A 21,105-nucleotide genomic window follows, 5' to 3' on the forward strand; every position below is an offset into this window, starting at 1 on the left:
GTGTGTGTGTGTGTGTGTGTGTGTGTGTGTGTGTGTGTGTGTGTGTGAATCCCCCAGCTCTTCTCTCTGATCAATTTAAGCACATACACAAACACGTACACGTACCAGAATATACACAGGCGGAATACAGTCGCATGAAAAATACATAGCAAGTCAGTCAGTGATGAAATCAGAGTTTGCATGAACGGTCAGACAGAAAAGTAAATGTCAGCTCATCAGAACGTCACTTTTTTATTGTACAACTGTAAAACAGTTAACAACCCAGCTCTCTCTCTCTCTCTCTCTCTCTCTCTCTCTCTCTCTCTCTCTCAGTCTCAGGTGACTGGATCTGTGTCACCATGTGACTTAATGTACAGTAGATGACATACTGTGAAAAGATATTTTTTTAAGGTTGCTGTTCTCAGAACAAGCTGCACCGCTCATCCAGACGAATTGACGAAAATATGACAGACTTTGCAGATGATTTAGAATTTTAAGTGTAAGCTTTACAGGTTCAGATTGTACTGGGAGAACATACACTACACAGTGACATGAAAACCTATGATGTGATAAAAGTCAGATTATTTTATTGTATTTACTACAAAGGTTGTGTGTGGACCAACCTTGGTGTTTCTTTCAAAGTAAATGTATATATTAATATCTATTCTTTACACATTGACTAATCATTTGTTAACTTCAGTGTGTAGGTTGTATTGAATCTTTTCTGTGTTTTATTCAGGGGTTTAACTTCACCCCTCACAAAATCCACCTTGGCATTTATTTATATGCTGTAGATGTAGATATTTTTAAAAACCTTTTTAAGCCTAAATTTTTTTTTAAATAACCCTAACCCTAATCCATGATTCAAAACCAAAATCATTCACCCCTGGACCAATATTGAGTATCTAAACTGCTTTTGAGCCACATAATCAAATAATACATAATGAACTTCAACCAGTCTTTGGTTATAAGAGGAACACATGTGCATGAAATCAAGCATACAACCCAGCCAGTATCACGTGCTGTTTTTCAACTCAAAATGTCTAATGGCTCCAATAACAAGTCATTAGAATGCACATAATACAGTCAAATGTAGGGCAGATTGATTCTGGTTTATTGATGATGTGATACTCTGTATTAATTTGCAGTTTGTGGTCACAATATAATTGTGAAATACAGGAAATCATTCTGCATAATTCATATGAAGGGTTCAGCTGCTCATCATCGCAACACAAACATTGTTTTTGAGAGACAAATAAACCTTTTTCAGACATTCTCAATGTGTCTCTCAGAGGCGGTGCACCTGAAGCTGCTCTGGTTGCTTTAAAATATACGTGTTTTAATTTGGTAAGATGATCTGTAAGGCCACTGATGTGTGTTTTAGAGAGTTAAAGAAGCACTGTTCTAAAAGACAGTCCCTTCTCACAGATCTGAAGACCAATGAGCTTTCTTTTTAAATGGAATAGTTTAACATTTTGGAAAATATTCTACGCTTTCTTGCTGAGAATTAGATGAGAAGACCTTCTCATGTCTGCAGGTTAAATATGAACCTATCATCAGCAGACGGCTAGCTTAGCTTAGCACAAAGAGAGGAAACACGGGATCCGCTTCCCTAATTAATATATAATATTTTATTATATAAAGAGTAAAAACTCCTTTAATATAACAATAAACAAGTTTGTATTAAGTCGATCTAAGTATGACGATAAGAGCCTTAGACCCAAAACATATCTCGAGAACTACATTGCTAATGCAAAACACTGTACTGTAGAATCCATGTCAGAGATTAGAGAAACAAATTCAGAACCAGACGGATAAAATCACATTCAGATAATTAATTAGGTGGTCATGTGTGGTGGGACAGCGCAGAAAATGAACTTGTTGGTATAACTGCAAAGATTCACACAACATAATGTGGCGCTTGCAGAGTACAGCCAACTCACCATTGCTGCGACCAGTTTGTCTTATTGGAGAACACAGTTGTACAGCCTGATACAGATACAGAATAAAGTAACCACAAAAACAGCTAAATGCAAAACAAGGAGGAATCTGGTGTTTTCCCTCTTTGAGCCATGCTTATATTTCTTTTTGAGTTCACCTCTGGGTTCACAAACAGTGAGCTGATGGACCATAAACTGTCATACCCTGTTTCAGACTTCCTATTTTTTTGTGTCTTTAGACATCAATGTCACTGATAGTCTTTCCTTCTGCCTGTCTCGTCTTCATCTGTCCCTCTATCGTTATCTTTTTGCTTCACACCCTCCTGTCCTTCCTTCATTCCCTTCAAATCTTCTCTCTTTTTTGCAGTTTCATAATCTGTTCCTCCTCCTTCCCCCCTTCTTTTTCTCCTCTGCTCTTGTTTTTGTCTCTTCGCCCCGCTGTGATTTAGTTACTCTGATCCTTTTTTCATCAATTGATTTGTTGCATTTTTAGAAGCCACGGTGAAAAATAGTTAATTACTATCTCCATTTCCATCACAAATAAACTATCATGTGCAAACTTTACATTTAGCCAGTTTACATTATCTCCTGACAAAAGGTGTTTACTAATGTACTGGGATATCCTCACACAGCATGCTGGCAAGCTCAGTTTTCACTACAAGATTTAAGTTTGGAAACAGCCCCTTTTGATTTAGCTTGGCCAGCTATAGTACCAATCAATCAGCGAACGTAACCGTGACTCGCCTCCTCTTTAAAATACTGAAACTCAGTAACAACTACATGTTTGTTTATTCTGACAGTTTAGGAGATGTTTCCAGAACAGCTGTCATGTTTTCTGAATGGAACATGATTGAAAAAGTAAAGTGAGACAAGTGTAGGGACTGTTCATGTTGATGTCTGAGTGCAGGAGAGTTCAAACCAGCCGTCTATTGTACAGCTCGATCTCAAAAGTGGTGATTGTGGTTTAGCCAGGCCGATTATTTTTTTTTTTTACAGTTGTTGACTCCTCTTGACTGAAAACATGCTCCACAGTCTCTGTCGATCCAAAAACATCATCTGGACATTTTGTCTGTCCTCTGTACAGAGACTGTGAGCTCTCTTGGCTTCAGCAACAAACATTTCTTGTCCAGCTCCCAAAAGAGGAGATTTGGGAGATTACAGGAAGCACTGCTCCTCCTTAAATCAGTTAAGCTGCTTCGTTATGTGTGCCTGGGCCTGTGTTGTGCTGTCGTTAGTAAAGACATCTTAAAGCTGAGGATGGTAAAGTCGGATGGAAAGGAGAACAAATGCACTTAGTCCTCTGCTTTCACGACAAACGTAGCCAGTGGGAATTAACGACTAGAAAAACATGGACGTACATGTTCATGTAATTTTCCATAGTTTTCTTAAGGGACTTCATGTAGGCCTATTCTTTGGGATTACAACTCAACGCCATGATGTTAGTTGCAGAAGCCAGTAAATCCAAATTTGGGCTTTGTGGGTGGATCCTAAATGGAGCTGTAATTGGATGGTCATGATGCAAAAACTGTGAGGAAAAGACCTTGAAATCCAAGATAAGAACAACCAAACACATGTTTGCTCCTTTTAAGTCTAAATATGGTCTTAACGGAGCATTGGTTTTTAAAATCACCACCAACACACACATAAGAAGAATTAGATCCCAAATACTCACAGAGAAACAAAATGTGAACTTCTAAAACCTACTTAGAGGATCTTTAACATTTGGTCCTTTTATGTGTGCAGCTCAGATTTAAAGGCGCCTGCTTGCTGGCTTTCATAGAGTGATAATGTTTTATTTTGAAAGCGTGCAGTGCATCGGTGAAAACTCCTATTTACCCGACAAAGTGTGCTGTACAAGAGGCAGTTGTCTTGAGTATCCCAACTTCAAGTCTCATCCTCTGCCCACACATGAAAAAAAAGCCTGATTTCCATGGCAACGTAATCCCTATCACAGCTGTATTACAAGCACAGAAGCAGATTACCGCGATGCACCGTAGCGTAGTGGTCTTCACTGGGTTTAGACACATGAAACAACAGCTGGAACGTGTTAATTTATCCTTTTTCGGGAAGCAGTTTACATGAAACAAAACCAAATAAAAACAGCTCTCTAGCTCTCCAAATACCAGGCTCCACACAGGAGGGTTGTCTGTGGAGAAGAGGGCTGACAGGGTTTCGGGTCTCTCTCTTTACACCTCCTGGTCAGCACTCAACCCCACTCTAATGCTCTCACACCAGCGCCATGTGTCACTCTAACACTCCCGCACTCACTTACTATCCACAAACCCATCTGAGATATAAAAGAGATTTTATTTTTTGTTATGTAACATCATGACGTGTATTAAAGCTATCAGGAGGCATGTAATAGGGCAGAGGTCAAAGACGATTTCTTTTCTGCGTATACTTAATTAAATCCACTTCTGTACCCTGCAGGGAGGAGGGGAGGGGATGTTACATGAGCACAAAACTAAACTGGGTTTTAGTGCAAAATGAGTTTCTGACGGGTCTCCTGACTGAATTGGATTATTTTGAAAATATAGTGCATTATGGTGTAGGTTAGAATAGATGAGCGGTTCTCTCTACACCAGTTTGTTCATTTATTTTTTCTCTTACTGCTTACTCAGTTAAAACAAATTAAATAATGCAGGCTGAGCTAACCACAGTAATTACAACTCTTCCTATAGCTGCTTCATAGTCAAGCCATAATCCAGCCCTTTCGCTGGAAAGCTTTTAATATGATGCAGCAGCAGGAAGTGTTTAGTTTTCATTAACAGCATTGCACACATGCACCTCTCCTGCGAAAACTGCAGTCTGCTGCGCTTGCTCTTGCAGCGTTTTATCTCAATTATTCATTGTGTCACACTTTTATTTTTTCCGTTTTGGGTTAGGTGGTTGAAAGTAAAACTCTGTCAGTTTATCTTGCATTATTTTGTATAAAACCAAGGAATACAGTGTAGTACAGTGGGACATGTAAGAGAGCGTCTACTGATACGCAGTCTAGTCTACAGATTTTTAAGCTTCCGTGTAACCCTTCATCACAAAGGACGTCTTAAACTTAAAATGAATCACTTGATTTAACTATTTAACCATTAGTCGCAAATCCAATTATATTTTATATATAGTAGTAGTGCCTCTATTACTTGTGTTACAAATAAATTCTATATTCAGGTAATGAAAGCAGTGTGTAACTGAATGGTTACATTCATTTTTTGTTAGGTGTTCATGTAATTGCTTACTCTTCAGTGTTTCTGTTGTGTGTGTGTTAATTCAATATGTAAGATCATGTGATCATGTGTCTATTTGTTGTCTCCATTGTCCTGCAGTAATCTCCGTTCTTAAGATGCAAACATGTTGATTATCAGCTGCACTCCCCCAGGTCACGACCTGAATGCAGAGGGCTGAACAACAGATACACACTCATACGCACAGTTTGTCAGCTGTTCGCTAAGCAGAGGAGTGGACATTTCAGACCTATGTAAACAACAGTAGGATGGAGCAGGTGTGTGTGTGTGTGTGTGTGTGTGTCTGTGTGTGTGTGTGTGTGTGTGTGTGTGTGTGTGTGTGTGCTTCGGAGGCTCTTTATCAGCGTTAAACAGCTCTCAGTTTTGGTGCCTCTTGACCTTAACAGGTCATCACCCAGCTACTGTAGTGACACAGTTTACACCAGATAACAATTAGGACAAACACATGGCCATTGTAGAAAAATAAATATCTACATGGCAGCTGAGATGTTCGGCTGAAGCATCTGGGCCTTTTCTGCAGTATGAAAGGACTGTTGCAGTGATTTTGCATATTTGTGTCCATTTACTAAGCATTGGGAATATTTTTCATTACTACTGAATATTTTACAAATCAGGCAGGGGGGAAGGGGCCATTGGCCTCCCCACTTTAGGCCCCTGGCTCGATTTGGCGTTGCGGCTGGTGTGATCCCGTCCCGAGACGGTCTCTAGTTCCGGTTTATGACTTAACACCTGCAAAAGCCTCAACCTCATGGTCACCAAAGTCAGTATGATTCATCATCTGGGGACCATGAATGTCTGCACAAAATCTGTGGACCAAAGTTGTGGACCGACATTGACATCTCTAGAGCTTTGGCGCGAGCATGTTTAGAAATGTATGCAACCTTGATGTATGTTGTAAAGGCTTACACAACTCAATTGATTGAAAAAAATGCATTCTAAAGTCTATAGCTGACGGCATGCAATGATTAATAGTCAGCATTTGAACAGAATATACAGTACATGCGGTTATGGAGCATAAACAAACAGTAGGTGTGATTTTCTTACAATGGCTGCTACACATCCTAACTGCGGCTATGTCACCATTGCCAGAAGCGTTTATAATCCCTGTGCGAAATTGTCTGTCTGGTTGGCTTGCGGCCTTTCAGAGGTATGTGTACTACTGCGGGTCCCTTGTCCACTTGGGTGGGTGTGAAGTCTGAGTGTGTGTGTGTTTCTGTTTGTGTCAGTATCTTTCAGTGGGCATGAATGTGTCGGTGTGAGTCTTTGTGTGCGCCATCTGTGTTTGTGTCCATTAAATCAACAGGAAAAGTGCTGTGCTTAGTGGTTCTTAAACCTGCCGACTCTCTGACCTTTTGCTTTGAGGGAGACAGAGACAGAGAGACACACACAGATAGAAAGAGAGGGAGTTTGTGTGGGAGAGACACAGAGAGAAAGGGAGAGATATGTGGGAAAGGAGTGAAATGTGTTTCTGCGAGAGACAAAGAAAGTGAAATAATGCTCAATAAATAGATGTATGTGGATATGTCCAAATTCAGGGACCTGTTTCTGTTACCAGACACAGTGTTACCATGGAAACATTCTGATGATGCAGCAAGACATACAATACGACTGAAGAATTTGAATATTTGGCCCTGAAATACATTTTTCATAGATCATCTATGAATCAAAGAGTGCTGGTAATACTGTGACATCTTTTGAGTTTTGTTTGTCTGTTCATGCAGTGACCATCACTGGTCATGTTAAGCACCCAGATTTTCCTTTTATTCCAAACTACTAATGTAAAATGCATCACTTCCTGTGCTGTGTTTCTGAGGAGGGTCACTGCATCATGATGTGGAGCAAGGCATGAGGGCTGTAATTTCATACAGGTCTTCTCCACCCACATTCCTCCATAAAAAGCCAGTGTTTGGCATGTTTCACAATGCTGCTGCTGCTGGATGAAGACCTTGAGCTCTCAATGTGAGAGTTATCTTTGCTTACAAAATGAAGAAGTTCCTGTTTGAGGTTTGAACATTTTTTTGAAACAACATACATTTCAAAATGTTTTGTGTCCTTTCAGCATCAGCAATAAACTATGACTTATGACGCATATCATGTCTTACAGTATGCTAACGTGCGTAACGACAGAATATGTTAAATTACGTTTATAAAAATGTTTTTAAGATACTCTTCTGTTTGCCATGCCAACTGTTAACCAGGGAAATGTTTTCTCTGTTGTTTTGTCTTACGCCTTCTTGCCTCATCGTCTCCTCTTTTGGCAACCTCCATTAGTAGGCTCACAGCAACTTCTTTTGTAAAGTTTGGGTAAAGTTAGATGACTAAACTGTTCTCTTTCTTTTATTTTCTCCCTCTCTCCACACAGGAAACAGTGGAATATGCCTTCCTGATCATTTTCACAATAGAGACATTTCTGAAGATTATTGCTTACGGTCTGGTCATGCACCAAAACTCCTACGTCAGAAATGGCTGGAACATGCTGGACTTTGTCATTGTCATAGTGGGGTGAGTTCATAGCGGCGCATGCGTGGTACGTACGCGCAAACACACACACAGTCATAGGCATGATTCCACACAGACACAGGCAGATTATTTCTTACATACACTGAAGCTTTAACGATGCACGTTATCGCTCATATACAGTCCCGATCAATCAAACCTACATTTTTGAATTGCACAAGCACCTTAATTCAGCATTCAGCTGTCTGTCATTTGCGTGGCTCCCCAGCTTTTCATTCTCATCATATTCAGTAACAAGATGGCAGTAATATTTAAAAACATGTGCACACACACACGTATGTACACACATTCACACGCATGGCCTTGTTAAGAGTGATCAGTACTTTAATGTAAAGTGTGATGGGGTGTGAAAAACTAAAGGTAAATATGCGCAGACATAAAGGCCTCACACATAAACCATATGAGCACACCCTCACACACAGGTGCATGTACACAGAGACAGGTACAAAGAGGACACATGGCTTTGTTTTTTGCTGTCTGACTCTTGCTTTCATGTGCTTTGCTCTGTTTTCATGACATCTCTGTCACTGCTCTCTTCTCCCTCGCCTCCCTTTCCCATAACTTCTCCTCTCCCTCTCTTCCCCGTTTCCCTCTCTCTCCCCTCCATCAGGTTGTTCAGTGTAGTTCTGGAGATGATAACCAAAGACGCTGACTCTGGTGGCCAGTCTGGAGGCAAACCTGGGGGGTTTGATGTCAAGGCCCTCCGAGCTTTTCGCGTGCTGCGACCCCTTCGCCTTGTCTCTGGAGTTCCTAGTGAGTTAACACAGAGCTGGTTTTAGCTCTTAAGCAGTTTTAAGACAAGACTTGAGTTACATTTTTTGACTTGCACACACTATTTAGACCTTTAATCAGGTTGGCGTTGGGTGGAGTTATGCACCCCAACCCAACCTGGATATGAGACATCTGAAATGATCCCAGGTCACCAAATTCTAGATAGGCTACGAATAATAATAATCACTAAAATTGTGTTCATACAGCTAACAAGAGAGCAATATATCTATAGTTGTTAATGACCCTATAATTATTCTGTAATTAAACTTGTAATTGAGCATATAAACCTGAACTAGGGAACTCTTCACATTGGTGGCACCACAGAAGATGTTACCATTTCTAATGTCTCATCGTTTTCCCTGAGATCACAGATGACATCATCAGTTCAGATAAGAAATATTATAAATAGAAAGAAAAACTGATAAACCCAATGAGCTGGGTTTAACCGGCTTTGCTTAGATGGAATGCTCCATCCCCCACACTTTCAGAGGGGAACAACTTGAGTCGCCAAATGTCCCTAGAGTTTCCTCCTCTGGGGATTGCGGTTGGCGTGCAATAACAGGCGCTGGGAAGACTGTGCTCAGCTCGTTCTGGTCGCAGCCCCCCCACCTCCGATGTTGTAGGTGTAGGACCCCCGGTGTATTCCGTCTTTGGAACTGGTCGCTGCGCATTTTAATATCAGTTAAAACTGGTAGAATAGATATACTTAAATCTATGCAGAGTAAACTTTATTTTTAGCTTTTGTTGTCCTGCATTATCCGTTAAAACTAAAAGCAGTCATTGCAATAACATGTGATGCTTACTAATCCAACTGCTGTCCCAAATCTTTGTGGTCTGGTTTCTCAAATAACCACAGTGTCCAAAGCCAATACATCATTTTATTTTGCTCTGTGTTGACTGATTTATTCATTTATTTTTTCATTAACAGTACTTGTGCTACGCCTCCTTTACCATAGAGTCTTGCTGGATTTTACTTGGTTGAAAACAACTTTCAATGCAGTTTAGAAATGGGCTAAACAAACAAAAAATAAATCCCCAAAAATAATCGTGCAACACTGGGGCAGCTCTGTAGCTCACTTGGTAGAGTGGGGCCCTATGTGGACTAAGCTTTATACATTAAGCTCCACTGACTGGCCACAGACTAGATCAAATTACAGTATAACAATTTTCCACTCTGCCAGGCGACTTTGTGATTGCATTTCCTGCTTAATTGTGAGATGACATTACCTATCACAGGAGTGTAATGGATTTTGACAATTAGGAGCCTGGCATTTATAACATTGGTGGAGGCCTAAAAAGCTGCCACCTTGTTAGACTTTCTGAGACACATGAATAGAACAGAGCCATTGTTAATGTTAATAGTAAGACCTGTGCTTTCCCTACTGTGATGGGAAAAAATGTTTGCAGTGGAGAAGGCCTATTAGACTATCATGGGTTTAATTTGTAATCTTACATAACAGAATATTAAAACATTTCGTTCTGAAATGCAATATTTAAATTCATATTTATTTCTTCCCATTTATTTATTGATAACAATAAGTCAATTGTTTTTGTCGGGTTGGAAACGACTGAATACTGCCCTCTACTGAACACAGCATTCATTGCTGGTACCTATGTGACTGTGGCCAAAGTCTGTCATTTGTATGTCGAGCTTGCCAGACAATTAGTGTTAACACATAAACTAAAATTGGAGTATTAGCTCAGTGAAAAAAAAGATTTCTTTGTGCTGGTATTTGCATCAGTGTATACCAGCTAGCTAACCTTTAGCCAGTAGAAACTGTACTGCTGTCTCTATTAGATTCTGACACAAGCCGGTGGTCTAAGCCCAAGCCAATATAGTGCAATTGAGGTAAATTGCGGAAATGGGAACAAGAAGATGTTTAATGTTTTTGTACACCATCCATTCTACGGCCAATAGTAATGCTGTTTGTTTGCTCCTTTGACTGTGGCTAACCGCTGTAATATTACCTTAAATATTTGAAAAGGAAAAGGAAACTTCCCTTCCTGCAGATCAGGAGATACAGCTTCCTTCACCATTTCTGTCCAGCTCATAGTTGACCTTCCATGAAGTTGCCCTAATGTGTCTGCATTCTTTGAGTTGCCATAGCAATGTATTGTCCACATGGTCTCAAGGAGGAAAGGACCCCCGGGAAAGATGAACTGAGCTTCGACAACATTTTCAGTTCTAATCTAGTTTAACATTTGTCTCTGTAGGATGGTGTGTGCGGTTTAATTAAGCTGTGATATTTCGGCTTGTTTGCTAATGCCATAGAAGCCGGTTTGCTGGCTTTCATGTCTATTCGGTGATATCATGAGGCTTTGAAGAATACAGATAATGCCATGCCTTTACAACAACGCATAGCTTTGTGTGTGTATGTGGCTGTTTGCTTTTCTGTGCATATCATTTGTCCAAACAATTGACTTGAGAAAATAATCAGTAATGATTATAATTGTAAGTTGCCGCCCGTTTCTGGAGTTGGAGGGGAGAATGGCTAGCTAGGCTAATGACTGTTTAGCAAAAAACAAACTAGATGAACCATTCTGGTCTTTTAGTTTGGGATAATGGTATTCTTCTTCTGCTCTAATGTACACAATATATGTATTTTGATTAAGACTACCTTTTAGAGTTTTATTCTGCATTGAGCGTAGAGGTCTGTTCTTGCTGACATAAACACATATTCAAGGGTTGTTCATTAAATAAAATTAGGAACAAATATACTGTTCCTGCTTTTCTCATATTAGTGGCAACTCAAATTTGGGAATTCCTGGGTACACAGCCCATTTACATGTCTGTCATGTGTTCCCTTTGCAGGTTTACAGGTGGTTTTAAACTCCATTATTAAAGCCATGGTTCCCCTGCTTCACATCGCTCTGCTGGTCCTCTTTGTCATTATCATCTATGCCATCATCGGCCTGGAGCTCTTCATTGGCAAAATGCATGCAACATGCTACGTGATACAAACAGGTATGGTAGTGCCTAGCAGTTTTCTTTGAAATGTGTGGTTTTCTTTGATTTTGGTATCATTTTGTTGTGTCCGATTTTACAGCGAGTTTTTTGATGGAGTCCCAATTCCAACCTACAGTATGAACAGGAGTATAAATCTCATCTATACAGGATTTAATCCCTGTCAATAAATGGACACATGTTCCTAGTATGTGAATGGTGGCAAGCAAAACAGGACAGAGCAACAGATGGGTGGATTAAATCCAGTGATTATATCTGACTATTATGTAAACAGGCTTGACTTTTACTCTAGCATTGCTTCAAACTAGGGCTTTCACAATATCAGACTTTTTACAACTATTACTGAAAATTTGAAAAAAATAATGCTGTCAGTCAAATACATCTTTAACTTTGTTTTGGCAAATGAAATACACTGAAAATGTTAAGTGTAGGTCGGTGGGGAGAGTCTGTAACCATAACTGTACCAAAGCTTCATACATGCCAGAATTGTTGAAGAGTAAGGATACATTGATTGAAGCATGTACATACTGTATATACATACACACGAGTGTGGCTGTTTAAATCACAGAGATTTGTGGGCTATATAGAAAGTATCACTCTCTGTTTCCCCCTCTCTCATACACACCTTTCTCCTAATCTCCCCCTCTTTCTCGCTTTGATCTGTTTTGATGTGTTTGCTTGTGGACGCCAAGAGAAGCATTCTAGACTTAAGTTGGGAGTTCATGACTGAGCGAGATGGAAGCTCCCTGTAATGTCCCCTCGCTCGTGTCTGCTCTCTTTGTTGTGAGCAAGGCACTTACTGTTGCTTGTGGTCCTCATACGTGTGGATGGAGGGGGACATGTGTCCCCAACAAAACAATAGGATCTGTGTGTAAAAGCATGCTTGGTGTATATTTTAACAAGGAGGGGAGGAAGTTTAACATGTTGTGGGCTCATTGACTATGTATGTGTGTCTGTAATGTTTATTTAATGATTGCATGATGACAGAACATTTAGTAATGAAATGTAACCTAGAGCACTTTATTAAGCCGATCTCTGGTCTGGTCTGACTGTGATTAGCTTAAATGTTTTATTCTCTTCTTACAGAGTAATAATGACGATCATAATTAATTTCGGAAGCTTTTTCAAGAAAAATCAAAGGAAAATGCTCTTGGATAAACGGAGCAGGAGAAAAGAAAAGCGCAATTATGAAAAATGAATACAGTCAAAAGAATGAAATGGTAGTAGGAGGCTAAGACAATGTAGATGATAACCAGTCAAAGGAGATGATAAAATAGTATGATTAAGACCAGTTTTATAATGGCAGTGCTGTAAAATAATTTCAGTACAAAGTGAGATTTAAGAAGAGAAAAAGCTGTCATTTAAACAGAAGGCTTTGTTCTTTTTTTAAAAATCTTTTATTATGCGCCAGCTACAATTCTGTGGATTTGTCGATTCATCTGTCTAACTTTGTGCCCCGAGGTGCCCTCGCGGAAGAAGAGGCCACGCCATGTGCGGTTTCAGGGCACGGCCGCCATTGCCTGCTCAATGGTACGTCTTGCAAAGAGGACTGGCAAGGCCCCAACAACGGCATCACCAACTTCGACAATTTCTTGTTTGCCATGCTCACTGTGTTCCAGTGCATCACCATGGAGGGCTGGACCGACGTTCTCTACTGGGTAATCTGCCACTCTGCATCCAAATTACTCTGATGAAGCCCTGTTGGGGCCATCATTTTTGTTTAATAACCCATGTGTGTCACTTTTGAGATCTTTGATTTTGACAAAACCTTGTAAAATACTGTGTTACTTCTGGCATGTTTAAAACTATGTCGATGTCATCATTTTTAAGGTTAAAGATGAAAACAAGGTGACATATTTTTCATGACTACCCCGTATAGAACTGCTTTATTTGTTAGAAAGATAATCAAAAGTTTCCTTATTTTGAATTATATAAGACATTATATTTTAACTGTAGTTATGAAAAATGTGACATGATGAAAGTAATGTGCATTGATTAGGCAGGTTTATTTGTGCAGCACCTTTCAGCAACAACAAGTGTTTTACATAATACATTACCATTTCATTATTTTTTATAATTTGTTATGTAACATGGTTAAACTTAAGATGATTTACAAAAGGGTTGTTTCATACAGGACACAATAATGATGTCTGGAGATAATTTACAAGGTTTAACTGAAAATCTGCGCGCTACAAGAAACATAACTCATTGAGGCCCTCAATATATAACATCTCAAATGACATTTGGTTTCTCTCTCCTACAATATTCAAGCTCATATGACTTTGAAAAAAAAAAGGCAGGCTCACTTCAAAACCCTCAGCTTCTCATTAGCAAAAATCAACAACAGCTTTTAATTATCCAAAAACACTCAGCATTGAAGCCCAACTCAGGATGAGTTTTAATCAGAATCCACCCACACCCTTTTATTGATGGAGACCCTCATCTATGAAATGATGAACCTCTGTGTGTCGTCCTTTCTCTCTCCCTTGCAGACTCTTTACTTCTGTATGTGTTACCATGGCAATCCCATGCAAATACTGCTGTCAAAGTGCTGAAAGAAGGAGACAAACCTTAAAGCAGGATAGATAGATGGATAGATACAGAAATCTATTCAATATCTTGGCTGTATTGTGCTGTTGCTGGAGGCAGAGTCAAAGCATTGAGTTGTCTCTTCCTTGCCAGCTGGTGTGGGTTGTTTTTTTTCAGGAGTAATATGAGTTTTTAAGTAGTTTTGCATACATGCATGTATGGGACGTAGAAAAGTTAAGTGTCAAGTGTGTATAGGTTATCCAGACTGTATAAAAAGCCAGTGTGTGGTTATAAATGGACAAACTTCAACTTTCTCTTTGCCAAACAGCTTGATTATAATGCACTTTAGCTCTGTAGTGAGGTCATTTACCACATCCTCATTACTAAAATATAAGTCATCCTCTAATATGTCCTCTCCTCATTACTAGCCCAGTCGTCTCTCACGTGTTGCCCTCTAGTGGTCACGGTTCCTGCTCCACTGTTAGTCGTGGCTCTTTGTAGAGCTCTTTCCCTCTGAAGGACATTATGGACTTTGAACTGCCTCCAGTATTACTTACATTTAAAGTACTGGAGTCATGGCTCCCTTGAGCTTAGCAAGATGTAAAAAAAAAAGAAGTAAATTAAGAAAATCAACACAATTATACTAAAGGCAGTACATGTGATTACTTACATTCAAAATATAATTGTTAAGGCTGTGCCTGAAAGTAAACTTTCAATACCTGGAGCATTCAAAAGCTATACATACTATCTATACAATACGTGTGGTTTGTAAAGGTGCAGGTGAGTTGAGGTGTATTTTCTACTGGCACAAGCTGTGAAAAATAGCAGCCACACATCATCCATGCCCATCAGCCAGTCGTTGTTACTTGAATGGCTGAAACACTAAAGCAGCTGTCGATCTAAAACATTTGGGGGAATTACACTGGTCCTTGTAAATGTCTATGGAGTAAATGTACGAGATATTTGTCTTTTCATGAGTTGTTCGTGAGGGTCTTTGGGTTTCCTAGAGCACAGTAGTTCAATTCACTACGACAAGTTTCATGAAACAGTAAAGAATTGTATGCAATTTAAAAATAAATAAAAAAACATAAAAAAAGAAGAAAATATGCACAATTATGAACCAAAGCATATAAATAAACCGTGTCTAATATTTCTCCTTCTCTACTTGTGTTTCTATTTAGATGAATGATGCAATGGGCTTTGAGCTGCCCTGGGTCTACTTTGTCAGTCTGGTCATCTTTGGATCCTTCTTTGTTCTGAACCTGGTTTTGGGTGTGTTGAGCGGGTAGGTGTTGAGGGTGCATTTGTTTGTTTTGTGCTGTGCAAAAAGCTTTTAAGTCTTGTTTTGATGTGCTAAACTCCACAAATTAATTTCAAACACTAAGAATATTTTCAGACACTATATGAAATGGTTAAATACATTATAATTTAAAAATATAAGTAGCCATATGATTATCAGTTCTGTGAACCTGAACAGGATAATAAGCAGGTTTAGAAAATGGACAGATTTCTTGTTTGGTGTTTGTTCTGATCCAGTACAGTATTATCTGAATCAGGTTTTACAATCGTTATGCTCCGCCCTATCCAGAGAGTTTTCCAAAGAGCGAGAGAAGGCCAAGGCTCGGGGAGATTTCCAGAAGCTACGTGAGAAGCAGCAGTTAGAGGAAGACCTGAAAGGCTACCTGGACTGGATCACGCAGGCCGAGGACATCGACCCCGAGAACGAGGAGGAGGGGGACGAGGAGGGCAAGCGTAACCGTGAGTTTTCTGAATTTGATCAATTTTGTCCCTCTATCCATGTCCAAAGCAGAGAAATGAAGAATGCAAACAGAACTGTGAGTTGAGCCGGGCCTTAATAAAGCTCCTCTGACTTTAAATAAAGTTGCATGTTTCTTTGTCTCATTGATAGTGAAAGAAGGCAGGTGAGGAGGGCAAACCATTACTCATCCACCTGTTGTTGTTCCACTCGGACAAGCTCACTGATGCGTTGCCTTTCATGTATCATAAAGGAAATGTTCTATGTATCTGGGACAAATCGCTCTGGCTTCGCTAATAACACATTACTTTTTCCCACAATTAGATGTTGACCGACTCTTTTAAGCATGTGGAGAGTGGCCAAATAAAACTGACACGCTGACAGGTTGCACTTAGAAATGACAAACAACCACAATCAAGTCTTATATTCAGTACAAAGGGACCGTATCACATGTTGCAGATTGTAAACAAAACACATGAATGTCACCATACAACGATGCATTTAATAAAATATATCTTTCTCCAGGATGTGCAGTTTGGTAAAACAGGCCATTTCTACAATAAGGAATCCAGAAAACAGTTATTGTACCAAAATGAGACATTCGCCACCTAAAAAATTCACCTCACGAAATCTGACTCTTTCTCTTCTGGCAAAATGAGTTGAGTGAAGCAAATATAATACTGTACTTTGTGTTGTTTTGCTATTTTACAGTACCTTTCTATTTTCTATTACCTTCATTAATTAGGTCAATATTAGAAATATATACTTCCTGTTGTTCCTTCTGTTTGCCTCCTGAATATTGATGTGAACCACAAAGTGCTGCAGAATTGGTCTGTGCTACACACATAGATGCTCATGATTATCTCTCGATGAGTGCAGACATAAACTCTCTGCAAGTTAGGGCAGTTGTGACCCCCATTTTGTTGAACCACCAACCACATGTGCTGCTCACTTTCCTGCATCAGTGCTGCTGGATTCTAAAAGGAAAACTTCTCTTCGGGAAAACTGTGACATCAGCCACGGTGGCGACTTCTGAGGTAGCACAAAGAAAGTGGGTGACAGCAGTGCCGTGATTTTCAGTCTATTCTGTGGTGTGGCCTTGTGTGTGCTGTTGCCATGACAACGCACCGGTAACTGTGGACGTTTGGTTGTGTGTGTGTGTATGCATGAGAGAGAAATATTGCTTATTCTGATCTGGAGGAGGCTTATTGTGAGAACAGAATGTTTGCACCCTGTTTGGTTTTCCGGTGAGAAAAAATCCAATACAGAATTCAAATAATCTATTTGACCTTTGACCGGTGCAGTAAAATGAAGGTGGTCGCTGCAGACAAGTTCTTTGTGTTTACAGCTGAAATAAGGATTGACTTCAGTCATTTGATTAAATGATTGATATTGAATGATTGAGCTGTGGGTCGTTGTATGAAGCGTCATAACAGATTCTTGACAAATGCAGTTATGAAAAATTGCAACATGTCTTCAAGTTCTCTCTTTGTTGTTCACCTTTAATCATAGTATGTTTTCTCCTTATATAAGGCCATGCATTTCATTCCTTAATCCTAAAATTGTTAAACCACATTTACATTAATAACTTGAAAGGTTCAGGATTCAGCAGAGTGCAGACCTCAGCCAGGTGTGTTTGCAATAACCACTGCTGTATTGATTGATTGAATGAATACAACCCTTAATTGGCAGTTCTCGCTTTAAATTTCCCTGTCACCCATCACTTACATAAAAGACAGAATGATGAAGGAAAGGGGATAATTTACACAGCTGCCTTTTGAGATGATCAGTTCTCCCAATGCTCGATGTATCCAATTCACAAGGACATCATTAAAAACTTGCTAAAAAATATAGAAAAATGTTTTCTAGCATTGTTTGCTCTCTGTTTCTCTCTTTAAGTCTGTCTCTAAGTTAGCAGCTGCTGAAATTACTTACACATTCATTTCTTACGTCACCGTCGTTGACTTCAAGCAGAGCGGTGACGGTAATGAGTATCAGGCTTTCCAGTTCCATACTGATTGATGTATAGGTCTGCTCACAGGTCAATCATTTCCTTTTTTATCACAAATATATTTTGTTCAATAGGATGGGGGCTAGCTGCTTGAGGCTACATGTGCAGCTACTAACATAATACACGTGACTCTCAGACCAAATTGTTGGCGGTAGAGTTGCATTGTGGGTAATGTGGGTGGCAGGTTTTTGACACTGCTACAGTGCCTTTAAACCTTTTACAGTGCGGCCAGTGCATATGTACCTGTCAGTTTTTACATCCTCCAGTAATTGCCCTGCTTCCACCTCTGCTGCTGTTGTTGTAGACACCCAAGACAACACACTAGCTTTCTCTCCTTAACTCCTGCAGTGACTGTGTGCCTTGTAAAAAAAAACGTCTGTAGATTATTGCTAACAGTAGTTTTTTTCCTTCTTTCTTCCTTTTTGTGTCTTCACATCTTCTCTTCTTGCGAGCAGCTGTTCTATTCTCTGCTTTCAATCTTATGTTTTTTTTCTGAAGTTCTGTTTCCTGCTAATCCTTTCCAGTCTAATATTGTATTCATTGTTACTCTGTCCAGAATTTATAGGGCTAAAATAATGCCCAACCGAGGGGATTTATGAGGCAGAAATACAGTAGTATGGTTGGTTTTTAAAGAATTGCGACCAAGCCCTATGTATTGAGTGGGACATTCTACAGTCAGCACTCTCAGTACAATGTATTGTCGCCTCTGCTTCAAAACTTACTCAAACATATAAATGGCTTTTCTAAACTGCACTTTCTTGTTATTTATCGGCTGACATAAACGGCAATACCGGTATATCTGCATTAAGCTAATACATATGAGCCTGGCTGATATTAAGTACTACTAAACAACTATTCTCTACTACATATCATCTTTCAGTTAGCAAGTATCCTGTCTAAACTGTGCTGTGAGATTCTATGCTAATGTCAGCACTTAAATATTGTTAATACCCCAAAACATTGTTCCTTTAACCTTTCTCTTTCCTGTTATGTGTCAAGCCCCTTCCTGTTAGCAGTGAATGATTTACTGTAGTAGGAAAAGGTAGTCTTTTATGGCTAGAGGATATTACTGTGTCCTGTACACTTGTTTGGTAGCTTTTCCTGGACATGGTAGCTGTGTCTGTGCTGTAGTTTGTATTGCAGCTGTCTCTCTTGTTCTGCCGCGTACTGACTCACTGCTTCCTCTGCTGTCTGGCTGTGTGAACTGCATGTTGGTAACGCCAAGGGGTCACGCTGGCTGACCTCACTGAGAAGAAGAAAGGGAAGTTTGGCTGGTTCACTCAGTCCACAGAGACACATGGTAAATGCGTTTGTGTACGTGTGAGTGTCTGGGCATGTTCATACGGGACAGTTCATCTTTGTCCCGGAGGGCGCCTCTGCTTGCATGTGCTTTGCTTCATGCTTTTGTTTGTGCTTTTGTGTTTGCAAACCCTTAGTCAGTGTCTAATCCTTACCATCCTCAACTTAAGCAAATCCATTTCATGGAGCACATGCACCTAATCATCAATTATCAATACCTCCTTTTAAACTGTGTGTCACATTGTCCCCCAGCAGCACACACAGCCTTTCTAGTGAAATATGAATCAACACTTTGTGTTGTACAACAGGTGAGAAGCTGATGGAGGGAAAATGTGCTCCAGCCTCCATGTCACAGTGGAGGGGGATGTGTACCGAATAGCAAGTTATGGGAAATGGCGCTTTCATTATCAGGAACGATAATGGGAATGTTACAAATAACACGCTCACGCAAGAGAGATTGCTATTCATCTTGAACATGATATGAATCTGTGTAATGTTTAGCATTAGCACTTTCAAGTGGTAAAAGATACAGAAAAAGGTTTGTCAAACAAAATTTGAATGTACTTCTCTGTTGCGACATAAATGGGAGTCCTAATATCAAAAACTATGACTTTGAATGAATATCTCTCTCTAACTTTATTTATTTTAGTATCAGTTTAAATATTGCATCCTGAAAAACATTCTAATGTATAGTAAAACATAGTAATGTTTTCAGTTAATCTCTTTTTAACTATATTTTGGGCTGGAAATAAACAGAATTGTCAAAGTATTTGTGTACAGATCTCTCTTCCAATCACCATCATTTTCCTTTCATTTGTCATTTAAAAAAATATGTTTAATGCATGTACAGTATATATGATTTCCAATATACTGTACGCTGTAACCCTGTGACTATGTAACTAATACTTGTTGCAGCATACAGACCTGGACCAAATAGTCTGATCAAATATATCAACTGGACAACGCAGTCAGTACTGAAAAGATTCAACATTCAACAATTAAACTATTTTATATGAGTAACAATATTTATATTTCCACTCGATAAATGCTTTAAAGAAATTACAAGAATTATTTACAAAGTCCAATTTGACTCAGGTCTGGCAGCATGTGCTCACTGTGACTTGATCTATGCAGGAACCTTAGAATTCATCATTTTTGGATATTGTTAGATACTCTTTCTTCGAGAACGACTATATTCTGTAAATTAGGAAACCCTGGCTGAATTAGCTTTTATTAAAGCCAGCATTTTCTATTTACACCTGCATTTTTTGTTTTCCGGTGGTTTGGCTTGACCTATGAGCTAATATTTTTTCAGCAGTTTATAGTGAAGGCTTACAAGAACTGCTTTTTTTTCAGTTGAGTCTTATAATAGTTTCAGTCTAATATAATTCTAAATAAGGAACCAAGCCAAACCAAAAAATTAATGCGTGTCAACAGGACAATCTAGTAGAATTTAAATTTTATTGGGGAAACCTGTTTCCTTCAGGGCACAGCTTTTATGTCCTAAACCTCTTTGTTTCCTTGGCACCTCATAGTCTCACGTTACTTATTCTTGTCTGTGTGTGTGTGTGTGTGTGTGTGTGTGTGTGTACCACAGCAAGCATGCCCAGTGAGACAGAGTCGGCAAACACAGAGAATCACAACGGAGAGGAAAACAAATCACCCTGCTGTGGGCCGCTATGGTGAGTGTGACATACAGTGTTGTTGCTATGATGAGCCAAAAAAAGAGGTTAATAAAGGACAGTCGATAGACACAATGGCTATTGTACATATTAAAAATGTGACTCAAATACAGAGTGCACAATCACACATGTTGTTGCAATTTTATTTCAAGTTGCCTCATCTTCTATCCTCCGCAGTCAAAAAATTACTAAGTCAAAGTGCAGGTTAGTACCTTGGTACTGTATGATACTGCACGGTTGATGCCTTCTTCATTCATATTGATTCAACTCATCTTGCATGACTCATTCTTATCTCGTATTTGAATTGCTCAGATCCCCGATGTTTTCATCTACTTTATTGCGATTGCTCCGACGTCTGTCATGTTTTGTATCTGACCAATCAGTCTTTATCCTGATGTTGCTGCAGTTTCATCATTG

The 21,105-nt window shown here is 39.4% G+C and overlaps 1 protein-coding gene across 1 annotated transcript in view; it reads left to right on the top strand.

The window, feature by feature from the left end:
• Window positions 1-21,105, top strand: part of cacna1db (calcium channel, voltage-dependent, L type, alpha 1D subunit, b) — a 72,997-nt gene that overhangs the window by 22,898 nt on the left and 28,994 nt on the right. The window contains exons 4-12 of the mRNA XM_031844983.1: window positions 7,521-7,660; window positions 8,286-8,428; window positions 11,259-11,411; window positions 12,873-13,069; window positions 15,122-15,225; window positions 15,529-15,698; window positions 18,933-19,007; window positions 20,604-20,688; window positions 20,866-20,892. Of these exons, the coding sequence (XP_031700843.1) occupies window positions 7,521-7,660; window positions 8,286-8,428; window positions 11,259-11,411; window positions 12,873-13,069; window positions 15,122-15,225; window positions 15,529-15,698; window positions 18,933-19,007; window positions 20,604-20,688; window positions 20,866-20,892 (1,094 nt within the window). The remainder of the gene's footprint in view (window positions 1-7,520; window positions 7,661-8,285; window positions 8,429-11,258; window positions 11,412-12,872; window positions 13,070-15,121; window positions 15,226-15,528; window positions 15,699-18,932; window positions 19,008-20,603; window positions 20,689-20,865; window positions 20,893-21,105) is intronic.

The sequence above is a fragment of the Anarrhichthys ocellatus genome, unplaced genomic scaffold, assembly GCF_004355925.1.
Source record: "Anarrhichthys ocellatus isolate YVR2014 unplaced genomic scaffold, GSC_Weel_1.0 scaffold5, whole genome shotgun sequence".
Classification (NCBI taxonomy): Eukaryota; Metazoa; Chordata; class Actinopteri; order Perciformes; family Anarhichadidae; genus Anarrhichthys; species Anarrhichthys ocellatus.